Source organism: Herpailurus yagouaroundi, unplaced genomic scaffold (assembly GCF_014898765.1).
Source record: "Herpailurus yagouaroundi ecotype Mexico unplaced genomic scaffold, PumYag 308, whole genome shotgun sequence".
NCBI lineage: Eukaryota > Metazoa > Chordata > Mammalia > Carnivora > Felidae > Herpailurus > Herpailurus yagouaroundi.
Genome location: NW_024412525.1, coordinates 2,719,888 through 2,732,849, shown reverse-complemented (window position 1 = coordinate 2,732,849; position 12,962 = coordinate 2,719,888). Strand labels below are relative to the sequence as shown.

General features: G+C 49.6%; 1 protein-coding gene across 11 annotated transcripts in view; it reads right to left on the bottom strand.

Moving 5' to 3' along the window:
- NAV1 (neuron navigator 1) overlaps nt 1-12,962 on the bottom strand; it is a 246,203-nt gene that overhangs the window by 13,207 nt on the left and 220,034 nt on the right. For 5 of the 11 annotated variants that reach the window (XM_040462204.1, XM_040462203.1, XM_040462208.1 and 2 more), the window contains 8 exons: nt 10,977-11,147; nt 9,785-9,837; nt 8,983-9,006; nt 8,794-8,871; nt 5,789-5,872; nt 5,434-5,545; nt 1,086-1,207; nt 309-317 (listed from right to left, as the gene is read on the bottom strand). In XM_040462204.1, the coding sequence (XP_040318138.1) occupies nt 309-317; nt 1,086-1,207; nt 5,434-5,545; nt 5,789-5,872; nt 8,794-8,871; nt 8,983-9,006; nt 9,785-9,837; nt 10,977-11,147 (653 nt within the window). The remainder of the gene's footprint in view (nt 1-308; nt 318-1,085; nt 1,208-5,433; nt 5,546-5,788; nt 5,873-8,793; nt 8,872-8,982; nt 9,007-9,784; nt 9,838-10,976; nt 11,148-12,962) is intronic. The other 6 variants (XM_040462200.1, XM_040462201.1, XM_040462205.1 and 3 more) reach the window with 6 other exon arrangements.

The following is a 12,962-nucleotide window of genomic DNA, read 5'->3' as shown; positions in this document are numbered from 1 at the left end:
CTGGATAGGGGAACTCAAATTGACTGCTTTTATAACAGTCTGATTTTGTAAAAAGGGGAAGACAGGAGGGAATAGATCAGGGTTTTGTTAACTCTCCCATTTGGCCCCCAACCAGACCACTCCTCTGTCCTCATGTGGGGCAGCCGTGGATGGACCATGCAGTGGAGTGAGTTAGGAACTCTGGGGTGGTTGTTACGGTTAGTTTTATGAGTGGCCGCTCTTTCTTTAAGGGAGGGAGTTGCTCTGGAAATGGGGAAGGTATGGCAAAAGGAAAGAGAAAACAAGGAGAGAGGAACTGGGTCTCTTACCTCATAGACCTGGAAAAAAATAGGGATTTGAAGTCAGCATTTTGAAGGGAAAAAAAAAGAAGCAACACTTAATCACTCATTTCACACAGCTGGGACCCATCTGTGCTACACAAAGCTTTGGGGGCCAGTGCTATTGAACAGGGGACAGAGGAGCAAGACAGCTCCATTAGGGGATCCTCTCCTTCCCATAGGCAGCAGAGGAGCTAAAAGTGTTTTAGATCTGCCTATAGAATTGCAGAAAGGTCATCCGAAGTCAGTTTAGGGCTATCAGGAGCCAGCTGGGGGAGTCGGTGGGGGGAACTATGTCTGGACTAGTCAACAATAATATAAAGATTCCTTTTGAAGTATTATGGAAAGTTCCATAAATACTTCTCCAAAAAAAGTGAAGAAATGACTTCCAGGAGCATCGGGTATGAATGGCTTTGTTCAGAAATTCTTCTCTCAGTAGTAGAGAAGGAAATGGGCGAGGGGATTGATAGGACGTTCCCTGCTAGAGATTTCTTTCCGTTGCCAAATTACATTGGATCTAATCGAAGGCATGGAGAACCCAAGGCAAGTGGGTGTGCATGAGCGCTAGAGGGATGGCCTTGGTACAAGTGGGGTATGACTGGGATCAAAGGAGAGTTTAGCAGACTTTGCTCTGAGCAGATACCTGGGGCTTTGTGTTAACCCCAAGGGATCATATCTTGGTTGGTTCTGGAAGGAGCCAATCCCTACGCTGAGGTGGAGGTGGCCCACCATGGCTCCTCACAGTTCTCGCCCCCAACCTATACCTACCCAGCTCTTTTTCTTCTTCTTTTTTGCATCAGCGTCCTTGCCACTGCCAATGCTGGAATGGCTGGTGATGCTGTTGAGGCTCGAGATGCTATCTGAGGAGTTCTGCCTCTTGATCCGGAGTTCTAGGGGCCACGAACAAATGGGAAGCACACACAGGGTAGATTTAAAGAAGACGTGAGACTTAAGGCAAGTCTAGCTGCCAAACATAGACGAGAAGGGTACCAACCAACTCCTACAGCCACATTTTTCATTTTCTGGATAATTTCTGTCAACGAGCATTTATGGAGTGCCAATCATGTTTCAACGTTAAAAACATGCTAAAGGTGTGCTCGCTTCGGCAGCACATATACTAAAAACAAACAAACAAAAAACAAACAAACAAAAAAAAACATGCTAAAGGTAAAAAAAAAAAAAGTAAGAATGTAAGTTAAGAAATGCTTCTCCTCAAGACGCTTCCAGTCTAGTAGGATAAAAAGCAGTACACAGACTAATGAACTCAGCCTGATTAGGTCTGAGAAGGGCTAATGAAAGCTTGCTCTCAATACTTTGGTGGAGACATCAACCTACTGCTTTTTTTTTAAGGAAACCCTGCCCCCAATGTGGGGCTCGAACTCATCACCCCAAGATCAAGAGCTGCATGCTCCACAGACTGAGCCAGCGAGGCACCCCTCAACGTACCATTTTTCATGATTTTCCCCCTGTAATACTTGCCTGCCTGGTGCTCCAAGGCCAAGCATAACTAGCCACTGTCCTGCATTTAACCTAAATGAGCTTTCGTTTTCTTATCTGATGGGTAGAAAATCCTTTTAGCTCCCTGAGAAGGTTTGGAATGGCATAAAAAATGACCCACATTTCCACCACAGGGAAGGAAAAAGTTAACCAAGGAGGAAATGTTTGAGTCTTGAAAGAACAGAAGTTTTTCAGACAGGAACACTGGGAAAACTACTTAGGGCCAAAGAAAAAGTACATGCAGAGGCCCTGTGCAGGGCTCTGGCTTTGCTTTGTGGAACCTCAGGCAGACTGGAATGGGAAGCAGCACAGGGAGCACAGCAAGAGGTGGGGGTGGAGGTCAGGTTCAGGGCAGGTCAGGGAGAGCCCTGAATGCCTTTTTAAGGATATTTGCCTTTGTGCCGTAGGTAATGAGCAAGAACAGCAGAGATTTTGAAGCAAGGGCAAAATATAATCAGATTTTTTAAAATTATTATGCATTTCTGCTCATGGAGAGAGTGAGAAAGTAAACCAGAAACTACCCACATCTTCACCGAACAGCTCTTGTTTCTAGGACAGCTGCAAACATCTACTCAACTAGCTCCCCATCTCCGATCTAACCCTCCACTTCCTCTTTCAACAGGGTATCACAGTAAGTGCTATGAAAAAACAAATCTGCTGGCATCGTTCTACAGTAGGCAAGATGTTAACATTGGAGGAGACTGGCTGTCCATTTCTTTGTAATTACAGGTGAGTGTGTGATTATGTCAAAATAAAAACGTTTTAAAAATCTGATTATATTTATATTTTGAAGGTAATGAAAAAAAGGAGGCCTAACAGGGCTAGATCTTAGAAACCTTGGTGTATTGCCTGTGTGTGTGTGTGTGTGTGTGTGTGTGTGTGTGTGTGAAAGGATTTTTTTTTTTTTTTTTGAGCACCTACTAGATGCCTCACACCATGGTGAGCTCTTCTGATTCGATACAACAAACTTCTGGTTAGGTACTATGTCTATTTTACAGAAGTCAAGTAAAGTAAGTACCAAAAATTATTAAAGTTTGAAAAATGGGGGTCCCTGGTGGTTTGAATGAAAGCAGTTTCGGTAGGATGGTAGTAATGGGAACAAATTAGAGTAGGGTTAGGTGAGAAAGGGGAGTGGAGGGTAAGTTGGTGAAGGAAGGAGTGAAGATTATAATTAGAAGGGATGTAGGTAGATACATCTTTTTTCTTCTTTAAAGATAAATGAGCCTTTAGCCGCATTATAAGCAGAGAGGAAGGAGTGAATGGAGAATAAGAGGTCAAAGATGTAGAAAAGTATGTGTATGTGTTCTGGGGATATCAATGCTAGGGGGAGCATCCCCAAGCATTAGATAAGGGATCCCTCTTGGCCAGAAAGGGCAGCCCCTTCTAACGAAATGGGAGAAAAATAAGTAAGGATTCGATGAATATAAATTGATGGAGTGGGGGAAGAGTCCATGGAGTTCTTACTTGAAAATGTTTTATTTTCTTGAGTAAGGAGGAGGCAGAGTCTATGTTCAGAGTGAGGCAGGTCAATGGTGGAATAAGGGGCTGGAGAACACTGATAGAAGTTGGGGATCACTGGGACGCCTGGGTGTCTCAGTCCGTTGAGTGTCTTACTCTTGATTTCAGTTCAGGTCATGATCTCAGATTTGTGAGATCGAGCCCCACATCGGGCTCTGTGCTGACAGCATGGAGCCTGCTTGGGATTCTCTCTCTCCCTCTCTCTCACTCACGTTCTTTCTGTCTCTCTCAAAATAAAAATAAATAAACATTAAAAAAAAGAAGTTGGGGACCACTGATAGTGGAATAAAAAGGAAAACAGGCTGCAGGCAAGTTAGAGGACCATCCAAGTACCCTGGAAGCCCTTCTGGAGTCAGAGATTGCAGGATTTGGGGGCATCAGACCACTACTCATCTTGACTTCCTCTAGCAAACTTGACTGTTTGGTTGTTAAATGCCAAGGCTAACTTGTCATTTGAGCCCCATGTAACCCATGTGATCTTTGTCTCATTTGAAGAGTAGACTGCATCACCTTTGGAGAACAGAAAGGAGGATCAAATAAGAATATATATGTGTGTGTATATAAAAAGGTAAAGTGCTAACTTTTTTAAATTTATTTTTTAAAATGTACATCCAAGTTAGTTAGCATATAGCACAATAATGATTTCAGGAGTAGATTCCAGTGATTCGTCCTCTACATATAACACCCAGTGCTCATCCCGACAAGTGTCCTCCTTAATGCCCCTTGCCCATTCAGCCCACACCCCCCAACCCAAACCCCTCCAGGAACCCTCAGTTTGTTCTCTATATTTAAGAGTCTCTTATGTTTTGTCCCCCTCCTTGCTTTTATATTATTGTTGCTTCCCTTCCCTTATTAAAGTGCTCATTTTGGGGGCTTCATTTTGTAGAGCAGTTTTAGGTTCACAGCAAAATTGAAAGGAAGGGGCAGGGCTTTTCCATATCACCCCATCCCCCACACATGCGTAGCCTCCCCCACTCTCAGCCTCCCCCACCAGACAGATGCATTTGTTACAACTGATGAGTCTGCACGGACACATCATTATCAGCAGAGTCCACAGCTGACATGAGGGTTCACTCTTGAGGTTATACATTCTACGGGTTTGAACAAATACATTTACAGGTAGTCACCGTTATAGTATCATCCAGAGTACTTTTGCTGCCCTAAAAATCCTCTGTGCTCCGCTTATTCACCCCTGCCTGCCCCCTGAGCAATCACCGATCGTTTCACAGTCTCCATAGCCTAGTCTTTTCCAGAATGTCACAGAGTTGGAGTCATGCAGCACGCAGCCTTTTCTCATCGGCTTTTTCCACTTAGTAACGTGCGTTTGACACTGCTCTGTATCTTTTCATAGCTTGATAGCTCATTTCTTTTTAATGCTGAGTAATGTTTCATTGACTGGTTACAGCACAGTTCATTCATCCGTTCACCTACTGAAGGACATCTCAGTTGCTTCCGAGTCTTGGCAATTATGAATAAAGCTGCTATAAACATTCAGGCTTTGGGGAAGACATAAAATTTCAGCTCCTCTGGGTAAATACCAAGGAGTGTGACTGCTGGATCATATGGTAAGATACTTTTAGTTTCTTTTCTGTTTTTTTTTTTTTTTTAATGTTTTGTTTATTTTTGGGAGAGCGCAAGCAGGGGAGAGGGAGGGAGACAGGGAGAGGGAGGATCCAGAGTGGGCTCCGTGCTGACAGCAACAAGCCCGATGTGGAGCTTGAACTCACGAACTGTGAGATCATGACCTGAGCCGAAGTCAGACGCTCAACTGACTGAGCCACCCAGGTGCCCCTGGATTTACCTTTGGTTTCTTAAGAATAAAGTGCTCTTTTAATGGTTGTCTTTGAAGGCTCTTGGGCTCTGTCCTAAAGGTTCGGGGGAAGACCCATGGGGATTGCAGGTCTGCTCAATTCTCCCTCATCCCCAGGGATGATAGGATCATGCCCCTGGCTCTGACCAGTCCAGAGCATCACACTGAAAGTCATCAAAGGGCCGGCACCTTCTAAAAACTTGATATGGGACCCGGCATATTATAGGCATAGGTAAAAATTTCCAATAACCCCATTCCTGTTCCCCTTCAACCTGAGGCTGGATGTCCTACCTTTGGGTGTGGTTTCTGAGGCACTGAGGGCTCCCTGAATGACTGCCTGTGCTTCAGAGTTCTTTTTCTTCAGAAAGTCGATGGTTTCTCGTAAATCCAGCAGCTCGGTGTCCTAGGAGAGATATGACAATAGTGTCATTCGTTGGGATTAGGAGCGCCTACTGTGCGCCAGGCAACAGGCGAGGCACTGGAATTCCAGCAGACTTGATAGAGAAGGCAGGGGACAGGGGCAGTTGTGCTGAGGGGCAGGGTGAGAACTCAGGGTGGAGGGAAGGGAGGGAGAACCTGGTGCTCGGGAGAGAGGGGGTGAGGTTAGCCTTAGCCTGGATGCTAGGAGAACTCCCAGCTCCCTTACCTTCTCCTCTGCTGTCTCTGCCAGGTGTCGGAGACGGGATGTCATATTCACTAGGCTCTGCTCGAAAGCTGCCACTAGGTTAGCCTGAAATAAACATGTCAGGAGGTTCCTACGTTGCCTGAGGCTTGGGAAAAGAAGAGCCTATTATGGGAAGTAGTTGGAGCTGATATTCTGTGTCTCAGCACTGACCATGGCTGACAAACCTTTTGGTGATTTTTAAACATCGATTTCCCTGAGCAGGCAAGGTGGAATTCAAACACCTTTCTGGCCTGAAGAGCTTTCCCGGTGGGGACCAGCTTCTTGAATGATGACGTGGCACAGAGAGCATCAGGGTAGGGCAGGTTTCTGGAGGCTCTAGGAGACTTGGGTCCTGGTACCATCACCAGAGGTGGGACTGTCCCTCGCTCTTCTGGGACATTCTTATTATCTTGGTTTAACTCTTCCGTTGTCTGGCGGACTGGCCCCCATGGGTCTAAATCACCTCCCAGCATACACTGGTGCTTCTTTCCACCTCTGCTCTCAAGTGCCCTCTGTTCTTAACTCCATCCTGCGTCTCCTAGTTCCTGGTTTCTTCGGGCTGTCTTTGCAGGGCTGGAGAGGAGGAGCTCAGGAAGCTTCAGGGGTATTCCACAGTTTGGCCACTAGATGTCAGGTGGATTTCATGAGGAGGAGGCTGGCTGGGGAGGGTGGAGCTAAGGCCACTAGGAGCAGGAGCTAGCCCTCCAGCCTTTGAGAGAGGTGCAGGAAATGAAGCAGGGGGCTAGGAATGGAGGAACAGCCATCACTGGAGGGTATCTGACCCAGTCAGTGACCCTAGGCAGAAGCGGCAGGCATATTTTGGGCAAGTCCTTCATCCAAAGCTCTAGGATGTATGTCTGTGACACCTGTCACTACCTGTGAACCAATGATTCTCTCCCCCTGTTGGGCCAACTCTAGTTCATACCTATTGCCCTTGAAACATGCCTGGAGGCTACTCTCATTTGACACTGGCTGGAGGCAATCCCTTTGGGCCTGTGTGACCTGCCTCTTTCACACGCATGTACTCTGAATCTATCTAGGGCTGGGCTCCGTGGCAGACCTATGTCACGACCCTGAGCTGTTGGCTTTCACCTACTGTACCAAACAGCGGTGCCTCCTGTTTTCGTGGCCCCAGGTTGCCTCTTGCTCACTTCTCCACATCCCTGTGAACAGACTGCTTGGAGTCCCCAGACATCTACTCGTGGGAAACCCCAGGAACCGTCAGCTTCCTGTGTGCTGTCTTGGCGCACTGGGCCCTTTGCTCTGGATGGGCTTTCCTCTCGTCTCCTATACAACTTCTCCCTCCTCTGCACCTTCCCTAACCCTCAACCTCACCAGGGTGCCTATAAGACCTGAAGGGTAAGCAGTGGTGCCAGAGAGAGGCGGGCACTTGGGAGAAGTAGAAATGCCTTGCAGCCCTTCCCTGTCTAGGGTGTGTCCTCAGCGTGGGCCGCTGGGAAGTTACATGGAACACAACAAAAGCTCAATCAGGAATCAAGGGATCCTGCAGAGTCCTGGCATCACTGTCTCCTGCTTGAGGACGGGATTCCGACCCTCGACAGAAATCTGCCTCTCAAATTCAGAACCCGTCACGTCTGGCTATTTGTTCTCTCTTAGCCAAAGGGAACTTCCTGTTCGAAGAAAAATCACCTCCTAAATTCATTTTCTTGGCTTTCACCCAGCCTTGACAGCATGATGGCTGACAGATTCAGTGTAAATGAATCAGACACACTAATGTTCTCTGCCTCCCTGGCGCCTCTTCCCCCAGCATCTCCCAGATGTGAATTTCCTGGGGTGTGCAGGACGTGACCCAGGCCACTGGCCATGGTGGGTGGGGCATATGGGAAGGAAGCGATGGTTCTTGCTTGAATTGTAATTCTTATGGGTCCCCAAGAGTGGAAAACGGTGCTTGATATGGGCTTCAAACAAACTAGCGAGGGTACAACTTATTAGCTGAAGGTTTGGGAAAAGAGGATAAAGAGAATAATGAGCGTGGTGAGGGAACGGCTGCTGAAACGGGATGGAAACATGCAAAATCTTGGTAGAGAGTCTTCTACCTGATCCCAAGGAAGACCTCAGGCCTGACAGCTGGGTTCCCCAGAGAGGAAGGGACAAGAAAAAACCCCAGAAACTACTACGGAAATTGCAGACATGGTTACTTTTGTGTGAACACTTGGAAGGCTCCTGCAAATCCGGCTCAGCTGTTGTTTACAGCTTTGGGGTAAAATGGCTCTTATGTTCTCTGTTTGCAACTTGGTCACAGGGGAGAAACTACCACAGCCTAGGGAGAGGAGGTGGCTTCATTTCCCCCCATCTCACAGGGTAGAAAAACCAAGGCTTAAAGAAAGAAAGAAACTCATTCTTCTTGGATGGACTGAGGGCACGCTGAGGGCAGAGACAAAGAATCCTGGCTCCCAACCTAGAGCTCAGGTCATTTGTGCCACCTGCCCAAGGAGACTGCTAAGAAAAGGCAGTTGCGAGTGTAGCAGCTGGACTAGAACGAGAACTGTGTTTCTAAGTGGTGCCATGCTCACCAGATAGAATGCTAACAGCCAGTTCTGTGCCCGCCCGGTTATGCGGTGTGAACAAAAACACGAACATACCCCAGGGCAGCAGCAAAAGAGTACCAAGGGTTCTATAATACATAACTATTTCTGTCCATGGCCAATGGCAAGGTTGTTCCCACCTCCATGCAGAGCCACTGATAATCCTTTCTCTCTCTAGGGAGTTCAAAGACCACTGGGCACGAACATATCCATACCTATTAATTACAGTGGGGGCAAAAACAGTTCTTTATAAAAATTGAGACTCTGAGAAAGGGAAGGCCAGTCACCAAATCCTCTGTTGTACGGCTATGAACGGGACCCACTCCCTTGGAATCTAAGCCCAGGGGATACCTTATGAGAGAATTCCCCTCCTTTGGCTGAACTTATCTGACTTACAGTCAAAATAACTGCCTGGGTCTTCCCCTACTTTATGGCACTCACATTGGCAGAGAGTTGAGACGTCAGGGTGGCCACTTTTTCCTGGGACGATTCCAGTTCCCTGCGAAGCTTTCGGATTTGCTGTGAAAGGGAGAGAAATACAAACTTATGGTGGCAGAAGAAGTCGGAGATCTGGAAGCAAAATGGGGTGCAGAGGTGTTAACAAGCCGAGACAAAGGCTTTGCACCCTACCTCAGATTGCATCCTTTCTTCAGCCTGAAGAAGGAGCACAGAAGGAGAGAAAAGAGAGAAGGAGGTGGTTACTATGGAGGTGAAGAAGCCAGGCCCCAGTGGCAGGGCAGAGAACCTGAAGAAGCGTGACTCAGAGGTGCGAAGAGGCTGAAACTCCGTTTCTTGGCCCTGGCCCCTCACGAGGTGAGCTGAGACCCTATACTTGGGTTCACATAAAAGATTTCTCTGGAGCTCATCTCTAGCCAACTTTGTCATTGCCAAGAAGGCTAGGAAATGAAACTCAGGTTGATCTGAAGGCTACTGCCACTAACTTGAAGGAGTGGAGAATTAGGGGCAAAATAAATGTAAGGCCCGAGTTACACCTCACAGCAAAATGCAGCGTGCCCAATCCCCCACAGTAAACATCTGGTAAATTCTGTAGGCTGTGAGGATCCTGGAGTCCTATAAACCTCCCCCTCCCACCTTGCCACGGATGCTTCTCACTTAACCCTGGCACAGAATGGGCTCTATCATAAGGGGACTATCGATTTTTCAAAGGAGGGGAACAAAAGGCACCAGAGTTGCTCAGGAATTGGTGGTGAGGCCATAGAGACCACTGAGGAACCGATGCACAACCAAGCGCTCCGAGCTCCAGGCGCCTCCCCCGACCTACCCCAGATCCATAAGGCATAATGAATAGGTAGCAGTGCCCTGCCCCCCCCCCCCCCCCCCCTCGATTAGTTACCCACCCAACACAGGTCCTAGGGAGCAGAGCAATGGTAGGAGACAGGGGATGAGGGAGGAAGAGAAGTAACGCTCTTACTGAGGAGTAAGTGGAGGAGGCACTGGAGGCCAGGGACAGCACTGAGCCGTGAACTGAAAGAGAAGCAGAACACAGAGTTAACAGAGGGCTCCAGGGATAAGGGGTTTCAGGGCAGAGCCCTAAGGCAGGAGTTTGGATTCTGACTCTGGAGGGCATCTGTAGCAAACAGGTTGGTTATGACAACAGCCCAGAGCAAGCAGGTGTCTGCTGAGGAGGCGAGGTCCTGAGCAGAGCTAGCCTCCTCCCTCGGGCTACAGTTTTCTGGCAGCCTGGGGATGGCGGGCCCTTGCTCAACCTGCTCCGAGGGGCACGAGGGTTCAGGGAGAGGGAAAGGAGATATTCGTGGATAGGCGTCATCTTATCTTCTCAGCTCTGGGGACCGGACCGTTCAGATGAAAACCGTACTGAAGTGTAAAATACTCGTTCTGATGATTCAATAGCCCTACTGACACAACTACAGCAGCTTCTGCAAGGATGCCTCCAGGCTGAGCGTCCTGCAAATAACAACCGGAAGTCTGCTCTCTGGTAAAGCCCCATCTTCCAGGCTCTGACCATGCACACCCAGATCATCACAAACAACCACAGGGCCCTCCTTGAAGCTAAACTTTGGAACTTTTTTTTTTTTTTTTTAAGTAGACTTCACGCCCGCCCAGCGCAGAGCCCAACGCGGGGCTTGAACTCACGACCCTGAGATCAAGACCTGAGCTGAGATGAAGAGTCGGACGCTCAACCGACTGAGCCACCCAGGCGCCCCACGCGTGGAACATTCTTGAAAGAGGAATGAGATGCCGAGTTCTTCCTCGGGATTTAAGAGCTACCATTATGCCCCTTGATCTTGTCACATACTCTGAGAGACTGTGGGGGAGGAAAGACCACTGGGGGAACAGGAGGGTAGGAGCTGCAGTTTTCCGAGCGCTCCGAGGGGTACCATGTAACCCTTCCACGCTCCATTTCCCGCCCCCAGCCCCAATGGCAAATGCTCCATCCCAAAGCCCCAGCGCCAGACGGTGCCACCCAAGGTTTCTGGGCCCCCAGACCCTTCAAAGGGATGGGAAGAAAGAACTGAAATGGCCCGAACTCGATGTTCTGTGAATCATGTACGTGTGTGTGGTGGTGGTAGTGGAGGTGGTGGCAGGTGAGGGGGCCCAGCAGAGCTGGAATGAGCGTGAACCGCGCTGGCATGAAGTCTCACCGTCGTCCGTGGGGTCTCGGAAGGATCCTGACCGAATCATCCCCTTGGGTCTCTCGGCCAGGGACAGGGTGCTCCCCATTTGGGAGCCGCTGTACAGCTCGAAGGCCGCCTCGTGGGTGGGGATGCTGTTGGAGCGGGTGATTCTTGGCGTGGTGGCCGCAGTGGGACTCACTGGAAGGACAGAGGGGAGGGGGACAGGGGAGGGAGGGGGAGGGCAGGAGAAGAGGCAGGGTCATCAGCTCTCTGGGTCCCTTGGGAAATGGAGCACCAGGAGCATGGGAGGCAAATGGTGAGAGGGCAGGAGAGGAAGGGCGAGGTGGGGCAGTGGGAGTGTGCAGGCAGCTGGGGGTTAGGGGTGGGGTCTCTCCTGGGGAGATCGAGCCCTAACGGAGAAGGACCCTGCTGTCAGGAATAAAGGGAGAACAGCGTTTCCTATTTTAAAGACCTTCCCTCAGCCCTGCCCGGGAACTGTCGCTTTTCTGAAACCTTCACATCACTTGAAAGTGCCGATGAAAATGGGATGTCGTGGTTCCGTAAAATACACCTGGCAGCTTGGGAGGACTAAGAATTCGGGCCAAGACTCAGATCTGAATGATGACAAAGAGGCAGCTAGAGAAGGGGGCCAGGCCATGGGCTCCGATGGGCTCGGCATTATGGGAGGGAGCGAGACTCTCCCCACAAGCCGCGTCGTCCCAGGCCACTGGTCGGTTCTGACGCAGCGAGAAACACAGCCCTCTCTGCCCAGCATCCGGCTGGAAGGTCAGATGGATGGAGCTCAGGTAAGTCTCCTAGAATCTGCTTTGAAGCTGGGCTCCGCTGAATCCCCGCCGATTGCAGGACCTGCTCCCCTCTGTCCCTCCCGTGTTGGGGTTACAGCCTCCCAGGGTTCACTCCCACATGCACCTCCCCTTGGCTACTCTTTTGCCTCCACACAGGCAGGTGGATGTCTAGTCTCTCCATAAAGACCTGTGCGGAAGATTTCGCACCTCTCTCGGCCCTCTCGAATACGTAAGGCGATCACGGTTTAGCCCAGCCCCTTCATCCTGCAGCGCTAACACATTTCCTCTTCTTTGGTCCTCAGTGGAGATGGAGAACAAGCTGGCCCCGTCCTCCATTTAATGGCCCTTCGGTAACCAGATGACCCTGCCTTAGGAATCATTCCCTCCTGTAGGCAAAATCATCTTAATTCCTAGTTTTTCCTCAAATTGCCCGCAGCCATCCCACAGGCATGTTCCAGGTCCTCATTTTCCCTTACTGCTTTCCTTCACTCAGCTGAGACAGGAGGTGGACTTAGAAAGACACAGCAAACAACAAGCCTGTCCTGGGCTCGTTCTAAAGGGGTTCCCACTGAGCCAATCACGGCATGCTGCTTCCCAGAGCCAGGGCTGGTGAGCTCCTGCGCCGTGGCCAGGCCTCCACCTGAAGCTTCTTTGCCTCCCTGCCTCTGAATCAGCAGTCTCTTCCTTCTTTCCTAGCTTTCCTTTCTCCTTAGGCCTTAGAAAGGGTGTAGCCAGGACGTGTCTCCACCAACTCTGCCTTCAGGGCTAGGATGGTCCTGGATCAGCCACAGCAGCCGGGTAGCCTGCACTTTTCTGAGTCTGGAGGCAGATTCCATCGTTTGCAATCAACAACTGTCCCTTCCTTCTTCTCCACCAGCCCAGCATTTTAGTATCGCAGCCCCGAGTGTGGCAGCTCCTTTCTGGCAACGACTGCCTGCTTCTTGCACTAGTTTGATCTCCGGGCCTCGGTCTGTGGCTTTTCCACGCCATCATTCAGACTCTCTGATGCTACAAGGACCCTTACAGCTTGTGCCCAGGGGCAACTTTTCAGTTTAAGGATCTTGGAGCACTTTGCCTTCAATCTGATTTTGGACGGATAAACTGAGGCACCACGAAGCCACCCAGTGCGGTGGGAGTCAAATACGAGACGAACCCTAAAGTCCAGCTGCCTTGCCTCACACTGCAGGGTGACCCCTGCTTCATCCCA